At 32.1% G+C, this 24,737-nt stretch overlaps 2 protein-coding genes across 8 annotated transcripts in view; one reads left to right on the top strand and one right to left on the bottom strand.

Moving 5' to 3' along the window:
- Positions 1 to 20,897, bottom strand: part of LOC148629779 (uncharacterized) — a 30,114-nt gene extending 9,217 nt beyond the window's left edge. Inside the window, exons 1-6 of one of the 3 annotated variants that reach the window (XM_088557010.1) lie at positions 20,707 to 20,897; positions 10,674 to 10,905; positions 9,931 to 10,217; positions 8,261 to 8,335; positions 6,610 to 6,750; positions 5,238 to 5,346 (exon numbers count right to left, since the gene is read on the bottom strand). In XM_088557010.1, the coding sequence (XP_088413136.1) occupies positions 5,238 to 5,346; positions 6,610 to 6,750; positions 8,261 to 8,335; positions 9,931 to 10,217; positions 10,674 to 10,905; positions 20,707 to 20,745 (883 nt within the window). In that variant the 5' untranslated portion in view covers positions 20,746 to 20,897. Of the gene's footprint in view, positions 1 to 5,237; positions 5,347 to 6,609; positions 6,751 to 8,260; positions 8,336 to 9,930; positions 10,218 to 10,673; positions 10,906 to 11,305; positions 11,719 to 20,706 lie in introns of those variants that run through there. The other 2 variants (XM_088557017.1, XM_088557028.1) reach the window with 2 other exon arrangements.
- LOC148629777 (4-hydroxybenzoate polyprenyltransferase, mitochondrial-like) overlaps positions 10,311 to 24,737 on the top strand; it is a 30,608-nt gene continuing 16,181 nt past the window's right edge. Inside the window, exon 1 of one of the 5 annotated variants that reach the window (XM_088557050.1) lies at positions 10,311 to 10,455. In XM_088557050.1, coding sequence (XP_088413176.1) covers positions 10,319 to 10,455 — 137 coding nt within the window. In that variant the 5' untranslated portion in view covers positions 10,311 to 10,318. Of the gene's footprint in view, positions 10,456 to 20,876; positions 20,984 to 24,276; positions 24,421 to 24,737 lie in introns of those variants that run through there. The other 4 variants (XM_088557041.1, XM_088557060.1, XM_088557080.1 and 1 more) reach the window with 4 other exon arrangements.

The raw sequence follows: 24,737 nt of genomic DNA, 5'->3' as shown, positions 1-24,737 counted from the left end.
AAAAATGTTTTGCAGACAGTTTGTACAAAACAATAAAAAAAATTTAATACACATATCCAAAAAGTTGATTCTAAACAAGAATAATTTTTTTTCCTTTTAATATTTTTTTTTTCATTGTGTCAACTGGCCTAAAAAATTTGACAATGAAATTTTGTCGTACCCTAAACCCAAGCTGTTTTTTTCTTCAGAAATCACTTTAATTTTAGTCAACAATCTTTCGGGTTATAATAAAGTTGTGATCATTACCTGGATATTGTTGGTACCAGGTTACATAAATAAAGTCTTCTTAACATTACCTTTACAGTTTCTTAATAGACATTTTACCTAATTTTCAACATATTTCATTTTTAAGTGTGACTTTCATTTTACACAAGGGAGTATTTTAATACCAAGGAAAAATATCTCGTACATAACAGGAAAAAAATCATCTGTCAACGTGATCAATTTATTTAGGCTTCTCCTAAAAGTTCTCCAGTCTACTGAAAAATCTATAATGAAAAGCCAAATAAAATCTTGTTTGCAAATGACTTACTTAATATGTTTTTCTACACAGCAATGTCAGAATTGTAAGTAAATTAAATTTATAGAAAATCAATAAACTTCTCCTTCCCTTTGGTGGCGCAATTATCTCTTCAAGATGCAAACCACAAAAATGTTGATAAATTTAATAATCATCAATTCATGGGTTTGAAATTGTCAATATTGAATTATATGATATTTCTGTATTTAGAATTGAGGAAAATCATAGCTACTGAATACAGCCAAAAAAAAAATAAGGCATTAATATTATTTTCACACACATGCTTAAAAAATCATGTTAAATACTTCAAATGTGTTCAGAAAAAGACCCAATGTGTACATCATAGCCCAATAGACTTTCACATAGCTACCATTATTCTATTAGGGCAGTAAGACATAACATTGTCAATGACAGCTGACAGAATATAACATTTTGTTACAAATATCACCAACATTACATTGTTTTGAAATTGCCAGGATGTTGCCTGCTTGGAATCAAAATTGTTTTTCCCTGGTTTTACAATATTTTTCTTTTAATTAGTCGTTGCGATATAAAGACAACAGTGCACAGACTCAACAAAAACACAGAAACAGATTTAGCTTGAATTGGGGAGGTCTCACATTTTATGACAGTTCTAAGCCTCATCCACATACCGGTATTGGTTTTATATCAAGACAGTGTCCTGTTATTGTCTTTGTATCCTTCCCTGAAACAAAATTTACATCAATATGCTACAACAAAGTCCACAGCAGGAACATTTGTCTCACATTAGTAAGTTTAGATCAAATACGTCATATATCGGAAATTCTGAAATGGCATGTTTGAACTATAAAGATCAACACTAATTCCCTCATATCTATATGGGAGTTTTTGATAAATCAATAATACTCAAGCAAGTATCATAGTTTATTGTCTATTAAAGACATCACGGACATTAAAGGGCTTACAACTTCTATTTAAATGCAAATAAATCAATCAATACATTAATGCTTTATTACACAACATGAATAAAGATGTCCAACATGTCCAAAGTTAATAGGGAAACTAATTGCTCAGGAACATTTTATTGATTGCAAAACTATAGTGAATAAATGACCAGTTATATTATCTATTTCTTTACACCATCACAATAACGGGACAAGATAGGCCCACATCAACTGGTAGCTGGATTTCCTGATACATTTAAAACTGCAATTTGTCTGCCTTGCTGTAATGGTCTTAGATTCAATATTGTATTCCAGATTAGACAATCTAAACCATACCTCATCTAGACATGTTTTACTAAATGCTGTTAATGACTTCAACACTTTTACCCACGAGAGAAATAAATCAAGTCAAACTTATTATTAACATTGTAATCATGGCTTGATTACTGATTTAGTAAAATCTATAAAACATTTGAAAATAACATACTCAAATAAAATAGACTTATTTACATAAGTTAATGTGGATATAGTCATTAATAATAGTATCTTTTGGAATGAAGGTTTGATTTCTTACTTCCTAGTGTTCAAGTTACAATAACACAATACACAGTTCACAAGTTTTTCACTATCCAAGATTTTGCTTTAAGATTGATCTTGAACTTAATGACTCAATTTTATAATTCAAGATAGTGAAAATCATTTGAAACAAATGCCCTTTATATTGAATTTAAACAGTTATTCTATCTAACTGTTGGCATGGCATGTGTTATGCTTTTCTTGTATAATTAAAGATTTCATTCTTTGCTAAACTCTAAAATAGGACAGATTATGACTGACTGAGGTTCAAGTTTAATCTATTCTTAATTGATCAAATGCTTGGTTTGTTTCCTATTTTCACACTGGATTCAGATTTCTTTTGAATTGAGTTTTAACAACAATTATAATGTATTTTGTTGTTTGCAAGACGAAGGGGAGGGTTGTGGTTCTATCAAATTGTTCAAACCTGCACCATCTGTTGTTAATCTTGTATTGTGGATACTGATTTCTGATAAGCTTAGGGAATAATGTGATGCTCATTATAGCAAACCTGTATATTTGTTGTTTCTGAGGCTTGTCAAAATTAGTCTCACCTTTAACTGGTGGCTAATAGTCTCTGGCTGGTTGTAGAGTGACTAATTCCCAATTTATACTTTCTTGGTACAGTTGAAAGAAGCAATTTTTATTTTAAATGTTACTTTTTTACATATAGCCAGAAATGAGTGTAATTGTTATAACTTCAACTTGGTGTTTAAGTTTGTACAAAAAAATGTGAAAAAAAGCAGGACAATTCGATCTCTCTACTTTTAGCCACTGTATGCATAGTGAACTAATTAATGACCAGAAATGTCAACGATGTTGTATTTGACTTTTTAAATTCAGTTTTCAATGATATTTTATCCAACTGCAAAAAAACTGTACAAAAGGTGTAAAAGCTACATATATCGTCTTTCTAATCCATTAACAGATTTTGTAATAGACATCTTAATGTTGAAACAAACATCAACAACAACAAAAACCATAAGGAATTTTTAGCTCACCTGGCCGTAGGCCACGTGAGCTATTGCATTCACTTGGCTTCCGTCGTCGTTGTCATTAGCTATTTCTTCAAACATCTTCTCCTCTGAAACTACTGAATAGATTTGCATGAAACTTACAGTGACTGTTCCTTAGAGTATCCTGCACAAAATGACCATTTAGATTTTTGATCGGATAAAAATCATGGCCGCCATTACTAAAAATAGAACATAGAGGTCAGACAGCAGAATTTAATGAAAGTTGGTTTTTTTTTTTTGGTTTTGTAGGGTATCCTTAATAAAATGACCATTTGGATTTTTGATCGGTTGAAAAACATGGCCGCTGTTACCAAAAATAGAACATACATCTCTAAAACCGTTAGGTTTAATCAAATTCTGACATAGGGTAAAAGTATTCAGCACGATGAGATCTATCTGTGGTCAAATTTTGGTGAAAATCTGTCGACCCATGTTGGAGTTATTGCCTTTTTGGATGTTTTTGCTGTTATTACTTTCAGAAATCTTCTCCTCAGAAACTACTGTATAGAACTCAATGAAAGTTGTTTTTTAGTTGAAATTATACCAGGTGAGCGATTCAGGCTCCTGGGAGCCTCTTGGTTAATATATATATATATATATATATATATATACAAAGCCCCATACTTATATAATAGCATTAACAAAAACATGTTCATAAACCTGTTAGGTGTGGAACAAGAGAATCCCTGGAGCCTGAAACATTCACCTGGTTATTTTTTTGCCTTTCAAGGGCAATATCTAACAAGGAGTTGTCCAACAATTTTGACGCAAGAAGACTTTGGTAGGTCTTATCATAAGGATCATTTCATCAAACAATAGTTTCATTCTATCTATTATAGTTTTAACGATATCGGCTGAAAACTGCTCACTTATTGCCTTTCATGGGCAATAACTCTAACAAGGAGTCGTCCAACAACTTTGATCCTGCAGAGACTTTTGTAGGCCTCATAATAAGGATCATTTCAGCAACTGAAAGAATTTGGTTCAACCTAACAGTTCTGGAGATATATGAGAAAAACTACTGACTGACCCCTTTCTTCTATTTTAGTAACTGCAGCCGTGTTTTTCCATGGATCAAAAATCCCTACATCAATTCTATGAAAAATACCCTAAGGAACTTTCATAAAAAATTAGGTTCCAATTAGTGTGGTAGTGTCAGAGGAAAAGATTTTTTTTGAAACATCATTAAAAATAGAAAAAAGAGTGGAAAAAGGGTAATAACTTCAACATGGCTTAACAGATTAAAACGAAAATTTTCACACAGATAGATCGCATTATGCTGAACACTTTAATCACGTATCAGAAAATGGCTAAACCTAACAGTTTTGGAGATATATGATAAAAACTACTGACTAACCCCTATGTTATATTTCTTGTAACGGCAGACATGTTTTTCCATGGATCAAAAATTCCATGCAGAATTCACCAAGGAACTTCATACCAAGTTTGATTCCAATTGGTTAAGTAGTGTCAGAGGAGAAGATTTTTGAAAGAAATAACCTTAAAGAATAGCAAAAAACCTCGAAAAAGGGCAATAACTCCAACATGGCTTTTCAGATTACAATGAAAATTTCACCACAGAAAGATCTCATCATGCTGAATACTTTAATCAAAGTCAAATTTGGCTTAACCAGACTGTTTTGGAGATATATGCGAAAAACAACTGTCTGACCCCAATGTTCTATTTTTATTAACAGTGGCCATGTTTTTCCATGGATCAAAAATCCCAACATCAGTTCTATGCAAGATACCCCAAGAAACTTTCATACTAAGGTTGGTTCCCATTGGTCAAGAAGTGTCAGAGGAGAAAAGTTTTGAGAAATTGTTAATGATGACGATGGAAGATAAGTGATGGCAATAGCTTACATAGCCTTTAGCCAGGTGAGCTAAAAAAGCTGTTTCACATGAGTGATTACATTCTTTGGTTTTAATGCAATTAATTCTATTCTTGAAGTTTTAAATGCACTACAGAATAAATTTCATCATTACAGTGTTAATTTTAATCAGGCAAGAATGGGTTATAACACCATTATATTTTCCTATGAAGTAATCAAACCTTTCCACTTTTAAAGCTTTCTTCCATGTTTGTTTTTCTTCTAATAGTTCATAAAAGAAAGAAAAGCATTAATAAAAAAATTATTACCAAATACATACTTTAAACCAAAACAAATGTGACTGGAGAATAGAAAATTTACAAACCAGATTTATCTTTTAGACAAACACTGGCATCTGAGCCTTGCCAATCTACACTTTCTATCAATGCTAGCACTAGAGGAACTTTCCCCTTGGGTAACAACTTCTTCCTCGTCTGCAAAGGAAATTAATTTATTATAAAAATGTACAGAACACCTGTAAAGCAGAACAAAAGAAGTTGCAACATTCAATGAAGCATTATATTAAGGGTTAGTGATTCTCATCATCAACATGAATTTCTAACATTCCACAACCTAAAATTTGTTTCTTGGTCCCTCTACTTCAAAATCTGCCAACTGTTAGTTAAGATATTGTTATCCAGTTTCATTTTCATCACTTTTACAGCAAGGAATGAGGAATGTTGCAGCCATAACATCAAACTAAGATTTTTCTCATTCATATCAAGGGAAAAATCCTCTCAATTACATTACAGTATGCAAGAAATGGAAAATTTCATTGATAATACAAAAGCAAATTTTAAATTGACTCAAAACAGTTTTTAATGGATAAATCAGCCGTACATCATAATAGGAGTTCTTTTTTTTTTAAAGGAATTGCCTTTTTTAGCAATAAAAGCATTTTTTAAAGAACTAACAGTAGATGTTAAATACAAAAAATTTTAATCAGTTGCATGTTTTTATCTGAAAGTATTTTTAATGTATATGCAAATGACAGGAATCTACTGTACTTATAATAATAGTTCCATAGAACAAGACAATTGAATTAAATAATTTTTCAATACAATGTTCATTCCAGGGGCAGACAACTTTGTCAGAAAGCTTGGTTCTTCAGGTCTCACTAACCAATTCTAACGTTTCCATTACTTTACATGTTAAACAAGTAATTTTCAATGTTTTACTGTGAATTTCCAGGACAAATGACATCTTAAAGTTGCATACCGTTGTAAAGCTTGGAAAATAAGGCTTTCAAAATCATTATTCTAATGGTACAATGTCCATAGAAATTCTTCACAAAATTTACTTGAATAAAAAATACTGAAAATCAACATCTTTACCTTTTCTGCTAACTGACAGCATGGAGGCAAATTACTCACACATGTAAACAGTATTCATACACTTTTGTAGTAAATTACATATATGATTTTAAAAGTACACATTCTCAGCTCTATTTTGACTACTTTTAATCAGAAAACACACAAATAATGCACTTACAATGCATAGGTCTAGGTTCAGTGTGTTTTTGGTACTACATAGGGGGGATGGCCATTTGACCCGGAAGTGGTTAGTGAGACCTAAGATGTATTAAATGTGTTTTAAAAGCCTGAAATGGTTGAACTCTAATCGGATAAGTGGTCTGAGTGGACCTTACAAATAAATACCATTTCCATATCCTCTTGTTACATAACAGCAAAACCTACTTTTTGAAGACTTGTTGCAATTGAGAACTGTTTAATTAGTTTCCTTCCATCCTCCCCAAGATCAATAAGCAATGTCTGCCATGGTGTGTCATTAAACACCTCCTCACCTGAGTGGGAGCTTAATATCACAGAATCATCATCCTGAAGTATAAAGAACTATTAAAGTAAATGATACAATTATGAAGTACATTTAGCTGTATTGTTTTAGAAGATTTTTAGACATCAATTGTGGGTGCTCACATCTGAGTTGACTAGCAATGTGTGGATTATCTTTTAAATAGATTTGTGATTGCCATTTTCTAAGATATATTTCATAGTATTGTATTTTAAGAATTGTCATCATCAATTTTGATTTGATGGTTGCAAAAAACAGTTAAATGGTGATATTTCATTGAAAATAAAATGCTTCAGTGTGCAGCTTGATATGACCGCGAGGTTGGCTCAAGAAAAGTTAGGGCAAATATTGACACACCATTCAAACAGGATACAGCTTTGGTTTCTTTATTGTGATTAGACATTAGACACAGGATAATAATTTGACCCCTTTTGCCTCCAATTTTTAAATGCTTCAAGTCATGACAACAAAAATCAATCCAAACCTTCCTTTAGGGGTACGGTACCTTGTGGAAGAATTCTTCCTTTCCCTTTTCTTCCAGTTATCATAAAAAACAAAAAACCAAAAAAAAACAAAAAAAATCTTGTTTCTGACCCCTTTGTGGCCCCTAATTCTTAATTGGCTGAATTCACAACACAAAAAACCAATCCCAGTCTCCTTTTGAGGTATGGCACCTTGTAGTACAATTTTAAAAGTTATTCAAGTTATGTACTGTCTGGACATCAGAAAAACAATTGTTTCTGGCCCCTTTTTGGCCCACAATTCCTAATTGGTTCAAGTCATAAAGCCCCAAATTCAAATCTTCCTTTGATAGTATGGCACCTTGTGGTACAATTTTAAAAAGATTTTATCACTTATAGTCAAGATATTATCTAGACATCAGGAAAATGCTTGCTTGAGACTCCTTTTGGCCCTTCATTCTTGAACTGTTCGACAAAATCAATTCCACTCTCACCTTTGTGGTATAGAATATAATGAAACAATATCATATACATCCATACACTTTTACTGGGGTTACATAGATAAATTATATGAGATGCTTGTTTTGGCCAAAAAAATCAATAACAATCTTCCTTTTCTGGTCTGAAATCTTGTTATAAAATCTTATAAAGATCAACCAACTTATACAAATTTTTTGATGTTGTTTAAAAAGTGAGTGGAGTCTATTATGGAATATATACCCTGCCATTTAGAATGTAACTTTCCTTCAAAAATTTAACATTACAACTAATGTTGAATAAAAGTATGTATATCAACAAGTACTCTTTTTTTTTCTTCTTTCTAATTTTATTAAAAAATGCTCACAAAAAAAAATTATCACTCACATGCTGAATTAGTTGCTGTAATTATACTGGTTCCTTCACAAATTTAAACTAATTATAATAAGTTAGAATTTTTCAAAGGCCATGTATTTCTCATTAAAAAATTTTTGGGGTGCATTTGCATGGAAATTTGAATTTTTCACATTGGCAGCACAACCTCTCATATAAGCTCATTTTAGGTTTTTTTCCAATAACAATTATTAATATTGTTTACCTGTCTTACAACTTCTGGACTGGTTGAGACAAACTTTTTAGCCATACAAGTATTATCTTTTATATTTCCAGGACACTGAAAAAAAAACTTTTTTTCATATTTACATACTCACTGCAGTGCTTCTGGTTTTCTATCTAGGCATCCCAAAGAATTCTTTCAATAATTCTGTGTAAATCTTTTTTTTTGGTTGCTGATACATCGAGATAAGAAAACTAAATATGTGACAGACTTAAAACACAATATTAAAAAAGAAATCTATGATTTACTAATCTAGTACTGGGAGATTACTATTATTCGTGGAGTACCAATTTTTGTGGTTACCTTGTGTAAGCTAAATCATGGAATATGGTTACCAACAAAAACACTTCCCATTGATGTGTAAACTGAAAACCTCAATACCACCAATTCAAAAATCCATGAACTTGTGTTTATACCCTAATCAACAAAAACAGGTATCCATAAATGAAAGTACTTTCACAGTAATCTACTACAAAATGTGTAAAGACCAAGAAACATTTCAATATTCTCTGATACATGTACTTGAAAATCAATTTCACACTAGACTGGAACTTACTCATTAGTTATTGCATAGAGCAAAAGCAATTATAATATGGTTGCTTTATACTAGAACTAGAAAGAAAAATAAAACAGATATATGGAATTCATTTTGATCAAATATGGCATAATAAATCTCTGACTCTAATTTAACATGATATTTTAACAGTTAGGCATACCATAGCATTTTTAATAATGGCCCCAGTAGTACTACATGTATTCCAATACGTGAAGACAATTTATACATGTTAGCTCCTAAGCAATGTTCCCTTTCTTAAATCTTGATACATTGTACAATAAATGTTGGGGTGATACAAATGGTAATATAAAAAATGCTTTACATTCAGTGCATCAGAAAGCTTTATACATGTTAACCTCAGAGAATGTGTATGTGGGAGGTTTTGCATGACAAACTTTTTTGTGCTAAAACTATAAGATATTAAAATATAGAAACTGTGTGAGCAATGCACACTAAATCTATACCCCCTTGTACCCTCAAAAATGACCATATACACAGATGGCATATTATCAAAATCCATTCTTGTTATATTAAAAAAATGCTATGTACATTTAATCTTTAAAGTGTTAAAGGTTGAGTGAATGTCCTCAGTGGCTTCATGGTTTCTTGTTAATAACAGAAATTTTCAATAAATGTTCAATAAATTAAATAATATCGTAAAAGTTCATCTAATCACTAAACATCTGATCATTCCTTCTAATGGGTGCAATGAAAAATTATCTAGAAAGCTGGAAAGGGGAGATAAAGCCATATATCAAAAATCTAATAAAAAAACTGGAAAGGGGAGACAGGGTACAAGTCATCATGTCTAAGGCATTTCCAAACATCTAATCATTCCCTCCAGTAAAAGCCGAGAAATATGTGATAGAAATATTTGTTATGGATTTTATTCAAAGGATTTTTTCATGAAAGGATGCACATTAACTCAAATGTGGGAGTCTCCCTCAAATTGTGACAGGGGTTAACAACCAGGTATGAAGTTCCAATGTTATTTTTTGACACTTCATTTATTTTTTTGCAATACAATAAAGTGTATTAACATTTTATATAAAAAATTATTTTCTATTATCCAATTTATATATGAGCATGTACTTACAATCTTAGGTAACAGTCCAGCTGGACCAGGAAACTTCCGTCTTCCTCTTGCTGGGGTTTGTGCATTGTTTTCCTGTTTTGTCCTTGATTTCAATCTTGCTAGAACATCTTTCACTGGTTCATTTGTCTGTTGGCCTACTATGTGCTGTGATACTGCAGGAACTCTATCTTCAGAAGGCCCAAGACTTCTTGGAATTTTGTCATATATATGTACATTGTTAGGATGTAAAGAATGTAGACTCAGAAAATCTTGACCGCCCTGATGTGATAGAGGAGATCTAAAGCTATCTGCAAAGAAGTTTTAAGTGTTAAATGTGATGTCAAAGTATCAAAATGGAATAAAGGAAGTTTGACAAAGACATCAGATTGAGATGCTGTGACTTAACTGAATGATCTTTTTAAATACACAAAATGTTTACCACAGAACAGTTCACCATGATGTTTACCACAGAACAGTTCACCATAATGTTTACCACAGAACAGTTCACCATGATGTTTACCACAGAACAGTTCACCATGATGCTCTGTAAGTATTATAAACTACTTGCTGTTTTTCTTTCTGCTGGTTCAATTTTTTAAATTTTAATCTTTTAATAAATACATATTACTTTCTCTTACATGGCAAGGCATTTTAAAAAATATTTTATGGGTTAATATAGCTCACTATTACAAATGAGATGTTTGAAATCAATGAATATAGTTAATAGACATGAATGCAGGATATGTCACTCAATTTCAACTTACTACCTTGATCTGGTTCTCTACATGCTAGAGACTCAACTATCTGATTCCTTAGCTGCTTAGGACTACTTGTGTTTATAACATTAAATTCTGGAGATTGTACATTTCCTGGCCTGTGGCGCTTAGTTTGATTAAAGTCAGTAGATTCAGAGGATAATCTTTTTCCACCACATGAAAAACTGTGTTTGTTCCCAGACTCATGCTTTGAATTAGTTATGTCTTCTAATGGTAGCTCCTAAAAAGTAATCAAGACATTCCACATTTATAACTTATGTCAGTAACAACCAAAAGTGGCCCCATAATACCATAAAATATTTGATTCAACAACATTTAAATAGATATAACTGATTTTATTTGATAATATATATATTTATCTGAAGAGGCAGTAAACATTATCTGACTTTGCTGGGTTGCTAGCATGAACATTTTGCAAGAATACATGTATTGTTCAATTATAAGTCATTCTTTATTTACCCCCAAAGCTGGTCAAGACATAATCTGATTCATGTACATGAATACCAATATCTAAATTAGTCTGAATTTTCTTTGACCCTACAATATGTTACAAAGTGTATTAGAGCAAGTAGAGGCTTACTGCAAAAATCTAGAGGCTCTAGAGAGTCGGAATCGCTCACCAGGTGAAAAAGTCTTTTTAGCATGCTTCAGCTGGACTCTTGAGAGTCTTGATCCTACTGTACTATTTTCACATGAATCATTTAATCCATAGGGAGCATCTAATTAAAACAATGCAAAGAGATGGCCCTCGCCTGGTGTTGAAGCAATGAGATTTCTGTGAAGTGATTTAAATATCAAATTGAAGACAGGTAATTTTGACACTCTTAAGGTAGCAAAATGCTTCATCATCTTTTTAGTGACACACATAAATGGTTAACAAGATTCCAGGAACCATAACTCAAACAACCATCAGGTCTCACTAACAACTTCCGGGTCAAATGGCCACCCCCTCTATGTAGTACCAAAAACACACTGAACCTAGACATATGCATTGTAAGTGCATTATTTGTGTGTATTATGATTAAGCCAGCACTCCACAGTTAAGTTTAGTTTCGCACTTTTGGCTAGGGATGAAAAATGACATAAATGGAAACTGGTGGTTGCTATAGTGATTAAAAATGAAGAATCTATTGTTGATAAAACATTTTCTGAAAAAAGGAGCCTTTTAAAAGTATTTTGCAATGTTTTATATATTTTCAATGTTGAAGGGGCTTTTTTTCAATGACAATTTGACTTCATTGTGAAAGTGAAAGTAAGTCAATTTTTTACCATGCTAAATTTAATAAGTGGATTACAAAGTGAAATAGCTCAAAATCTAACCGGTGATGCCCATATGAGGAAGGGGTTTTTGAAGGGAAAAGTTTGAACAGTTTCAGGGATTGAAATAAAAATTTCAGATATTTTGCGGGAAATTTGATATTTTTAAACCTGATTTTATGAATTTTTTTGCAAATTTTCGCATACTTTTGCATGGTTTCTATGGTAACCCTATATGCTGTGGGTAATTTTTTTCCAGAAAATTTTTACTGCATCCTGAAGGCCTTGGCTTGAGCTATTTCTAGATATATAGATTTACAGATGCTTGACAATTTTTTAAAGTGATAAATGTTACAAAGCATCAGATTACAAGACCAAAATTAGGCAGTTCTACAATACTGTGGAGTGCTGGCTAAAAGTAGTCAAAATAAAGCTAAGAATGTGTACTTAAAAATCATATATGTAATTAACTACAAAAGTGTATGAATATTGTTTACACGTGTGAGTAATTTGCCTCCATGCTGTCAGTAAGCAGAACAGGTAAAAATGTGGATTTTCAGTATTATTTATTCAAGTAAATTTTGTGAAGAATTTCTACTATCATCGTACCATTAGCATAATGATTTTGGAAGCCTTACTTTCCAAGCTTTGCAACGGTATGCAACTTTAAGATGTCATTTGTCCTGGGAATTCACAGTGAGACTTTGAAAATTACTTTTTAACATGTAAAGTAATGGAAATGTTAGAAGTGGTTAGTGAGACCTCAACGGATCTTTCTGAACATTTAAGCATAGGTCCATCCCGCCAATGCTGACAAATTTTACTCCCGGCAGATTTTAGCTAATACCAACTGTTCTTGAGATATTTGGAAAATTTTGCCATTTTGGTCCCTATGGTCAATTTTTAGTAACAGTGGCCAGATTTTACACAAGATAAAAAATACCCACAGAAAGGTTGTTAAAAATGTTACAGAACATGGCAGCATAGGTCCATTTCATCATGCTGAACAGTCTTAGTCCCTGCCAGATTTTAGCTGAACTGAACTATTTTTGAGCTATTTGAAAAATTCTGCAATTTGACCCCTGTGATCTGTGTTTAGTAACAGCAAGATCAAAAATCTCTGAGCACAGATTGTTAAATATGTTGTACAGAACATTTATGTTGAGTTTTGTTTCAATCCATTCAGTAGTTTTAGAGAAGATTTTCCAAGATGGAAATGTAGTTTTGGGAAATATTTAATACAGGTCCCATAACTTATTCATCCGTCAATGGGTCTTTCTAAAAATTAAAGTTTGTTTTTGTCTGCAAAAACATATGTCTTTCCCCCTCTCAGAAACTGTTCTCAGCAGAAATGCAAGCTATGCAGGTAAAGAAATGATTTCCTAATCAAGATTATTTTCAGAATGAATTTCTATTAGTAAGTTATATAGTTCTTGTACATTGCAAAGGCCTGATTTTTTTAATGGAATTACTCTGACAAGGTAATTAATGAGGATTTTTGACAAATTTCCAAGTTCAAAGGGGCATAACTCCTATGTTAACTACATGCTGTTCTTGCTACATGCCAGTTTTCGTCAAATTCTGTTCAAGTTTCAGCCAGCACTCCACAGTTTAGTTTAGTTTCGCACTTTTGGCTAGGGATGAAAAATGACATAAATGGAAACCGGTGGTTGCTATAGTGATTAAAAATGAAGAATCTATTGTTGATAAAACATTTTCTGAAAAAAGGGGACTTTTAAAAGTATTTTGCAATGTTTTATATATTTTCAATGTTGAAGGGGCTTTTTTTCAATGACAATTTGACTTCATTGTGAAAGTGAAAGTAAGTCAATTTTTTACCATGCTAAATTTAATAAGTGGATTACAAAGTGAAATAGCTCAAAATCTAACCGGTGATGCCCATATGAGGAAGGGGTTTTTGAAGGGAAAAGTTTGAACAGTTTCAGGGATTGAAATAAAAATTTCAGATATTTTGCGGGAAATTTGATATTTTTAAACCTGATTTTATGAATTTTTTTGCAAATTTTCGCATACTTTTGCATGGTTTCTATGGTAACCCTATATGCTGTGGGTAATTTTTTTCCAGAAAATTTTTACTGCATCCTGAAGGCCTTGGCTTGAGCTATTTCTAGATATATAGATTTACAGATGCTTGACAATTTTTTAAAGTGATAAATGTTACAAAGCATCAGATTACAAGACCAAAATTAGGCAGTTCTACAATACTGTGGAGTGCTGGCTAAAAGTAGTCAAAATAAAGCTAAGAATGTGTACTTAAAAATCATATATGTAATTAACTACAAAAGTGTATGAATATTGTTTACACGTGTGAGTAATTTGCCTCCATGCTGTCAGTAAGCAGAACAGGTAAAAATGTGGATTTTCAGTATTATTTATTCAAGTAAATTTTGTGAAGAATTTCTACTATCATCGTACCATTAGCATAATGATTTTGGAAGCCTTACTTTCCAAGCTTTGCAACGGTATGCAACTTTAAGATGTCATTTGTCCTGGGAATTCACAGTGAGACTTTGAAAATTACTTTTTAACATGTAAAGTAATGGAAATGTTAGAAGTGGTTAGTGAGACCTCAACGGATCTTTCTGAACATTTAAGCATAGGTCCATCCCGCCAATGCTGACAAATTTTACTCCCGGCAGATTTTAGCTAATACCAACTGTTCTTGAGATATTTGGAAAATTTTGCCATTTTGGTCCCTATGGTCAATTTTTAGTAACAGTGGCCAGATTTTACACAAGATAAAAAATACCCACAGAAAGGTTGTTAAAAATGTTACAGAACATGGCAGCATAGGTCCATTTCATCATGCTGAACAGTCTTAGTCCCTGCCAGATTTTAGCTGAACTGAACTATTTTTGAGCTATTTGAAAAATTCTGCAATTTGACCCCTGTGATCTGTGTTTAGTAACAGCAAGATCAAAAATCTCTGAGCACAGATTGTTAAATATGTTGTACAGAACATTTATGTTGAGTTTTGTTTCAATCCATTCAGTAGTTTTAGAGAAGATTTTCCAAGATGGAAATGTAGTTTTGGGAAATATTTAATACAGGTCCCATAACTTATTCATCCGTCAATGGGTCTTTCTAAAAATTAAAGTTTGTTTTTGTCTGCAAAAACATATGTCTTTCCCCCTCTCAGAAACTGTTCTCAGCAGAAATGCAAGCTATGCAGGTAAAGAAATGATTTCCTAATCAAGATTATTTTCAGAATGAATTTCTATTAGTAAGTTATATAGTTCTTGTACATTGCAAAGGCCTGATTTTTTTAATGGAATTACTCTGACAAGGTAATTAATGAGGATTTTTGACAAATTTCCAAGTTCAAAGGGGCATAACTCCTATGTTAACTACATGCTGTTCTTGCTACATGCCAGTTTTCGTCAAATTCTGTTCAAGTTTCAGCCAGCACTCCACAGTTTAGTTTAGTTTCGCACTTTTGGCTAGGGATGAAAAATGACATAAATGGAAACCGGTGGTTGCTATAGTGATTAAAAATGAAGAATCTATTGTTGATAAAACATTTTCTGAAAAAAGGGGACTTTTAAAAGTATTTTGCAATGTTTTATATATTTTCAATGTTGAAGGGGCTTTTTTTCAATGACAATTTGACTTCATTGTGAAAGTGAAAGTAAGTCAATTTTTTACCATGCTAAATTTAATAAGTGGATTACAAAGTGAAATAGCTCAAAATCTAACCGGCGATGCCCATATGAGGAAGGGGTTTTTGAAGGGAAAAGTTTGAACAGTTTCAGGGATTGAAATAAAAATTTCAGATATTTTGCGGGAAATTTGATATTTTTAAACCTGATTTTATGAACTTTTTTGCAAATTTTCGCATATTTTTGCATGGTTTCTATGGTAACCCTATATGCTGTGGGTAATTTTTTTCCAGAAAATTTTTACTGCATCCTGAAGGCCTTGGCTTGAGCTATTTCTAGATATATAGATTTACAAATGCTTGACAATTTTTTAAAGTGATAAATGTTACAAAGCATCAGATTACAAGACCAAAATTAGGCAGCTCTACAATACTGTGGAGTGCTGGCTTAAAGGGAGCTGCCTATACCCCTACACATTTAAAACATTGCTTAAGATCTTAGAAACTAGTGTTATTATGCAATGCTTTGATACAAGGGTTAAAACAATGTAACTTATGGTATGGGCCTATGTTGTTGTTAGCTAATAAGTCCCTAGCAACCAAGTATGCAGATTTTTTGCAAAGTTAACAAAACAATCATTGAACTGATTCATGTGTGAATATGGCTCTTGCCATCACAAAGAATGAAATATATTTTTAAAAGCTAAATATTTGCGCAGGTTACATGTAAAACAGTTAACCGGGCAACTTTTAAGTGCACAATAAGCAAAGGTTTAATAACCTTAGACCTGGAGTGGACTTTTTAGTATTTGGTTTTCAGTTCATTCAGATTTCTGTGATTTTTCATGTGATGAGCTTCAAATGCACTATTTTGGCATAAAACCTGTGTTAAAAGCTTACAAAACCCCAAATTTAGGGCTTATAAGTACATATGGGTTGTGATTTTGTATGTTTTAAGTGGAAATTTTCATTTAAAAGATGATTATAGCAAAACAGTGAAATGCATATCTGCACTTAGGTATAAGGAAAGTTCTCCACTAATGACGAGGAGATAGCCTAGTATGAGAATGCCTCTAAAATTGTTATCAATTGTCCAATTATGATAAATTTGGTATCATTTTACTCGTAAGAAGGTAAGCTTTCAAGAAATATCTAGAAAATTACAATATTTAATATTGCATTCTGTTTAAGCCAGCACTCCACAGTTTAGTTTAGTTTCGCACTTTTGGCTAGGGATGAAAAATGACATAAATGGAAACCGGTGGTTGCTATAGTGATTAAAAATGAAGAATCTATTGTTGATAAAACATTTTCTGAAAAAAGGGGACTTTTAAAAGTATTTTGCAATGTTTTATATATTTTCAATGTTGAAGGGGCTTTTTTTCAATGACAATTTGACTTCATTGTGAAAGTGAAAGTAAGTCAATTTTTTACCATGCTAAATTTAATAAGTGGATTACAAAGTGAAATAGCTCAAAATCTAACCGGCGATGCCCATATGAGGAAGGGGTTTTTGAAGGGAAAAGTTTGAACAGTTTCAGGGATTGAAATAAAAATTTCAGATATTTTGCGGGAAATTTGATATTTTTAAACCTGATTTTATGAACTTTTTTGCAAATTTTCGCATATTTTTGCATGGTTTCTATGGTAACCCTATATGCTGTGGGTAATTTTTTTCCAGAAAATTTTTACTGCATCCTGAAGGCCTTGGCTTGAGCTATTTCTAGATATATAGATTTACAAATGCTTGACAATTTTTTAAAGTGATAAATGTTACAAAGCATCAGATTACAAGACCAAAATTAGGCAGCTCTACAATACTGTGGAGTGCTGGCTCAGAGGAGTTGTGCTGACTAGGTTATTTATGAGGACTTTTGGTAAAATTCTGTTCAAAGGGAAATAACTCCTACAAAAATTAGGGGATCAAAATTTCCTGGTAAAATGCACAACTACATATGATGTTCTAACAACATACCAGCTTTCATAAAAGTCGGTTCAATAGTTTCAGAGGAGTTGCATTGACAAGGTAATTTAAGAGATTTTAAGGAAATTTCTAAGTTCAAAGGGGCATAACTCCTACAAAAATTCCAGGATCAAAATTTCCTGGTAATATGCACAACTGCAGATTGTGAAACCTCTCATCCCAAAAACCTCATCCACAACTTGGTAAAAAAAAAATCTGTTGGTAAAATGTAGTCAGATCTACCATAATGTAACTTTTTTCAGTTAAAAAAATAAAATTGAAACAGAAAATACATCAGTTCTTGACTATACAGAATAAGAAAATCAACTATGAAGTCATTGGCGAGATTTATTCTTCTTTAGCAATTCCATCAACTTGGTACGACCCACTTTCCTTTGTCATTTAATTTTCACTGCCCCCACTTTGTTTTGGGCACCGTTTCCAGGTAAGCCTACCACATTTGGATTTTCTTTTTGCGTGCTTAGTCTGCAGAAGGGGCAGTCTTTTTTTCTTTTCAAGGGACAGACCATTTTTAGTGGTATAGCTGGAAACTTGTGAATTAAAAATTCAGTTGCAAATACAAAAAATTCTCTAAACCAAATCAGACATTACACGCACGTTTTTTTTTTTTTTTTTAATTTGGGTCAAAATTTTGTCCAAAAAAGTCCTTGATAACATACATATGTCTTTAATTTTCCATCAGTGGAAGTTTCTTTTTATTAAATATTCAAGTCTCACTTCTAAAATAAAAATACAATCAAAGATTACATTGGGAAAACCTAGAACATTTACTTCATTTCTCATAGAATGGCAGAGTGTGTTCCAATCAGGACAATTATTGAAGAGCGTGTTATCAATATGTTGATTGGTCTGTTATTTATAGGCATATTCAAGTTTAGAAGGACTATTTTTGTTATACTGCGATAAAAAAATTTTTTTACCAAAATTTCTTAGTGTCATTATATAACTATTAAAGCTCATGAAAATATTTAACTGGTCAGAAGGTATAAGACCAGCTTACATAGACAAATTATCTTGTTTATCTGATAGATCTAATCTGTGCAAACTTAGAATTAGTGCACATCATTTAATGATTGAAAAAGGGAGACATTTGAACATTCCTAGAAATAATAGATTATGTCCAGTTTGTAATAGTGAAAACATTGAAGATGAAATCAGGGGCTGCTCTGGCTTTCAAAATTCTGTCGCCAGAAAAATCGCCAGCTGCCATTTTATGTTGCCAATTTCAAGAAATTAGAGCCAGGGGGGCCAAAAAAAATTATACTTTTTTTTTTTTAAATATGACAGTATTAAGTCCACTGATGAATTATTTTTTGTCAATTCACAAAATAACCTCTTCATTCATGATATACATGTACACAAGATTCACTCTTGATGCATGAATGAAGCAGGTTTTTAACTCTATTCTGTCACTTTCATAAAATAATAAAGTACTACTCCAGAAACAGGTATTTTATTTCTATCAAGGACTTTATATTACTATTCTCACATAGTCCCTGATTTTAAAGCATGTTCACCATTGTCCTTTATGGTCTAATTTATTTTACAATATAATTTGATTTTTTTAAATTTAACAAACCTGATTCTATTTTTTTTTCAAGTGATAAAATTTCTAGCAAACTACATTTTGTACCATGGACTATTAATTGTGTCCCTGTTCAGATATCTTGATATCTGAATAGTATTTCCTTAATTAGATTTTGGGAATCCCCATTCTATTTGTTTACCGATTTTCCCGCCAAAAAGTCACATGGCAAAAGTGTGAACAAATGTCATCCGTATTCTTTCATCATTCTTTCATTTGTAAGTGTTTAGACATTTTCTGATGGGATAATCATTGTTAAATGGATTTAATTTATTCTGTTATTAGGTAAGTCTGTTTCTGAATGTAACACATGGTTAAACAGGGCTGTGAAACTTGTATGTAGCCAACGTGCACATGGCCATAATTGTGTTTACTTTTGACCAGATGATGAGAGTTTTGATTGGCTCAATAATATATTTACATTTGATTGACACCTCTCATGATGATATTGTCACTCACAGTGGTGTGGTCTAATTACCGTTAATTGCCTTCAGTCAGTAAATTGGTCATGGTCAGTTAACTCTGACCAGGTGTCAACATAATTTGATAATTAGAGAAAATATCCCTTGCTGATAAACTTCCTGTCAATTTTAATATACAAAACTTAGGTGCCAAGAAAATCGCCAACTGGTTTTTTCTGTCGCCAGATCAAATAAAAAATCGTGAATTGCGACATTGGCGAAGCCCAGCGCAACCCCTGGAAATATACTTTTTATTTAGTTGTAGTGCATATAATACACAAAGAAATATATTTCAAAATAAAATTTGCAACTACTATAAAAATTTTAATAATAAAGAGGTAACCATAAAAATAAACCTAATTTTAAATAGCAACTCTCTTCCTGTTCTTAAAATGTCTTCCTCCGTCATATCTAAATGCCTTGATAATAAAGGAAAACTTTATTATAATTATTTCATATTTCAGTGTAATTGCCAAATTATTGTTATAGTCTCAACATTATATATGTATATTGATAATGTCAGATATATATCTTTGCATATAATGGGCCTTAACCATTTCTTATATCTGAGTTTGAGCCAATAAAATATTTGTATTTGTATTTGTAAGCTGGACAATTCTACAGGACCTACAATTTTTTCACCAGTCATGTCTATCAGTCCGACAGAATTTGGCTGGGACTGTAATTACTCTAAACAGTACTCAATTAGGTCTAATATTAATAATATTTTATTAACTTTATGTGACTTGCAAGATTTTAACTTGAAAGTCTTTACAAGCGGTTGAAGGACAGTACTCCGTGGAACAACTGAATCTCCAACCTTTTGCACAGCACATTGTTCTGACCCCAACCCAACATATCAATACAGCAATATCCAAATACAAAAAAAATGTCAGAGAAAATTTGGACAAGGACTCAAGTGACCAGCTGTATGATGAAATATAATTGTCCCACAAATTTCTGTTTTTAATATATTTCAAATTTTTTTCCAAAACTGAAAGGCACAGGCGCCGTTTAAAAAAGTTGATAAAACACTGGCAAGCCAATTGCAACTGCAATGGAAAATTATTCATGACAATCATGTCAATAAAAACATCCAAAGGCAAAGTGCTAACCTCCCAGAAATTCTCATCATCATCAGGAATTTCAAACATGTCAAAATTTAAGGTGTGCTACTTGGCCCCGCTTTTTTCAAAATCTGCCTGTTGTTTGTCAATATCAATATAGTAAGACGTTGTTATCCTTTTTCATTTTCACCGCTTTTGCAGCCAGGTATGAAGAATGTTAAGTACGTCATCAAATTAGGGGTCGAACACAGTTCCGGTTTTAAGCCGACCGACAGAAATGTGGAAAAGAAACTTACAGTTACAGCTCGAATTAATTTGATGTAGGGTGCTGTTAAATGCTATACTCTCCATTTGTCTAAGAGATCATTGTCTTTGATAATGTCGAATACACAACTGTTTTTTTCTAAGCTCATAAAGAAATGCACTGACGAGTCGACATGACCTCGGAGTCATAGTACTCGTACTCCGGCTAAAATCAGTTTACACATACATGCTTACTCCTTCGGCAGTATACTTTTTCATTGTTAAGTAATATAGGACAGGTGGGATCTCATGTACTTGGCGATCGCAATACTGGTATAAAAACTTGTTCCAGTATAGTGATTTTGTTTTTTCAAAATTTTGTACAGCGTTGTCCATCCACCGATCGCTTAGGTTTGCATGTCCTTGGGGAAAAAGACCTACTTGGAAAGAATATGAAGTCCTAGTCAACTTACTACAAGAACAAAGTCCACTTAAGACTAAGACCATTGACGATTTAAGACTCACTCTAATGACAGTAGCTGTGTATCACCACCTTATTATGTAATTTTATCATGATATTTTGATTTGTGCTTTCATTAAAATAGTGCTCAATTTTCTTCTAGCATGTACGAAATAAATATCATACAACAGTTTTTGCAGTCTTCCATATCAAAGTCAACATTACTAAATCAATAAAAGTTAATACTGTGCAGAAATGAGTAATTACAAAACAGTACTTGAGTTAAATTTTTACAATACTCATGACAATACTTACATGTACTACAATACTATAGATATATATGTACAAGTAAAATATTTATTTTTTTAAATCACAATACTGGTACAATACTGGTATACAATACTGGAACAATTTTTATACCAGTATTGTGATCGCCAAGTACAGGAAATCCGACAGGTGTAACCTGTAAGAGAACGAAGTTGAATTTAATGATATATTGAAAATTTCTTCAAGGAGTAAATATAGAAGGATTCGCATCTTGTAATTTACTGCAATATCTTGAGTGGTGAGATTTCAGTATACTCTGCACAGCTACTGCTATTGAAGTCAAAATTAGGTCATATAAAAAAATGATATCACAAAAGAAAGGGAAGCTACAGCTATTCCCTACTTGTGGAGCTCGGGATGCAGCCATATTTTATCCTGTTTTTGCAGAGTTACCTCCCGTAAGAGCAGGTATAATGGTACCAGTATCGTATTGCATATCCCTGAGCAGGTGTACGTCAAAACATGGATGCTATAAAAATATAGTGCATTTTCTTTCTGCCTCTCTACAAACTAATATTTTGTCAAAAGATATGAACAATGACTTATAAAATAGAGCAAACATCACACTGTAAGATGAAGAACTTTTTTAAAAGAAAATCTAACATAATATCATAAAAATGTTCCACTGAAAAGGTTGGTTTGGTGAGTGCAAAACGAAAGTGAAAGTAGGGAAAATGGCTATTTATAGTTCGAGACTACTTTTCTGTCCGATCTTCGTGGACTCACCCTATTTTCTTTGTGGGAAATTATTTTTTCACATGTCCTTAGAAATGCTACATAAGTGAAAGTTTTATTGAATCAATTTACATATTTTTTAAAAAATCCTAAAAATATGCACTTCACTATAGAAGTCTATGGAAAAATTAATACGATACTGAGACCTAGTAAGCCAGTTTTTCAAGTAAAGTTGGATATTCAGCAAGTGGTCTTTACCAGCTGAAAAAGTAGTACCCCAATGCAGGTAACACTTTTAAGATGAATTAGCCAACTTTTGAACCTGATTTTTTATGGTAGCTCTGGTTTTTTGCATTTATGGTTAATCTTTACCAAATTTGGAAATGCATTTTGTTTTCATGAATTTGTATAATATCAGTTCAATAAAATTATTATCTTGACTGTTTATGATGAGCATATCTATATTCATGTAACCTAAAGCAAGTAATACTCCTGCATAAAGGATAGTTTTCAAGTTACAACACATTTTAAGTATGTGGTTAGGACTTGAAAATAGTCATTTTCCATACATTGCCTCTTATATATGAAAAAATGAATATTTTTTTTATTTTTTGTTTTTCTTTCAAATAAATAGCTAAAATGAGTTGCCATATAACTGTGTGGTTGATTTAAACACAGAAATGTCACAAAAGTCAACAGCCAATTTTTTAGTGGACTTTTTTTAGTGGTTCAAATGGACAGATTCTAATGCGGCAAGAAAAATATAGGTGTTTTTTCATATAAAAACTGAATTTTTAAAAAAAATATCTAAAGCAGACAGTTGTTATTATAATATTTATACCAATAAACTATTTTTCTTGCATCATAGCTATCTGTTTTAAAGAAAAAGTCCTTTTCCTGTCATATTGAGGTCCTTTTGTATCTGCCTGGGGTACCAAAATGGCTTAAAATCTGTATTTTCTGCATATGAAAAGCTATATTTTTTTAAAACTATGATATTGGTATAATTTTTTTTGGATTTATTATTATTGAAATGACCATATCTATAGTTTAAAACAGTTGGTTGTACCAGTCATTATACTTTACTTTAAACAAGAGGCTCCCTTGAGTTAAAGACAAAAACGGAGGTTCGAATATTAATATTTCCATATATGGAAGTCACAAGTGGGGATTAAATAATGATTTGGAACTCATAGTACAGCTCATGTATCTACCATGTCAGAATAAACCACAAATTTGCTTAGTTTGACTAATGCAGCAGCTTTTTATCAAAAGTAATATTTTCTGGCTAACACTGAGATATTAGTCTCATGCCTGGAATATGGTACCTATATAAAAATTTTAATAGAAAACTCATGTTTATAGCAGGGCAATGATGTTCTGAATTTTCAGTATGAAAATGAATACTCTAGCAGAAAAACAACAACTTTTATGATTATATTGAAATGTTTATTAGTAATAGGTACCAGTATCGTATTGCATATCCCTGAGCAGGTGTACGTCAAAACATGGATGCTATAAAAATATAGTGCATTTTCTTTCTGCCTCTCTACAAACTAATATTTTGTCAAAAGATATGAACAATGACTTATAAAATAGAGCAAACATCACACTGTAAGATGAAGAACTTTTTTAAAAGAAAATCTAACATAATATCATAAAAATGTTCCACTGAAAAGGTTGGTTTGGTGAGTGCAAAACGAAAGTGAAAGTAGGGAAAATGGCTATTTATAGTTCGAGACTACTTTTCTGTCCGATCTTCGTGGACTCACCCTATTTTCTTTGTGGGAAATTATTTTTTCACATGTCCTTAGAAATGCTACATAAGTGAAAGTTTTATTGAATCAATTTACATATTTTTTAAAAAATCCTAAAAATATGCACTTCACTATAGAAGTCTATGGAAAAATTAATACGATACTGAGACCTAATTTCGAAGTCTCTCTAATAGATGTTCAGATTTGGGTGCAGAAAAAAGAGGTAACTCGAATGAAAATGGAATCCTCAGCAGACACACAATGGTGTTTCTAAAATTTACAGGGTGTTTCATGTTGTTGGTAGGTTACAACTTACATAAGGATGATTTTCATTTGTATACCGGGTAAAGAAAATTTATGGCAGGGTCAGTAGAACGAAAAATTCCCTTTTGACTTTCGAGATTTTCTAAAGTATCATCGATATTGGATGGGAAACCTTACATGTTCCTAATAGACACCTGCTCCAAAGTGAGATAAATGTTGACAAAATGTTGGTCCGCAAGTCGGGAATAAACATCCTCATATGTACACCCTCAGACCATTTTTTATCATTTTAAAACAAATTTTATGATGATTGTTGGGCTTTTGAAGAAGGAGTTAGTATTTTAATTTAAGAT

This window comes from Perna viridis, chromosome 1, assembly GCF_037379345.1.
Source record: "Perna viridis isolate PV_CMFRI_1.1 ecotype Kerala chromosome 1, ASM3737934v1, whole genome shotgun sequence".
In the NCBI taxonomy this organism is placed as follows: Eukaryota; Metazoa; Mollusca; class Bivalvia; order Mytilida; family Mytilidae; genus Perna; species Perna viridis.
This window is presented reverse-complemented; position numbering and strand designations above follow the sequence as displayed.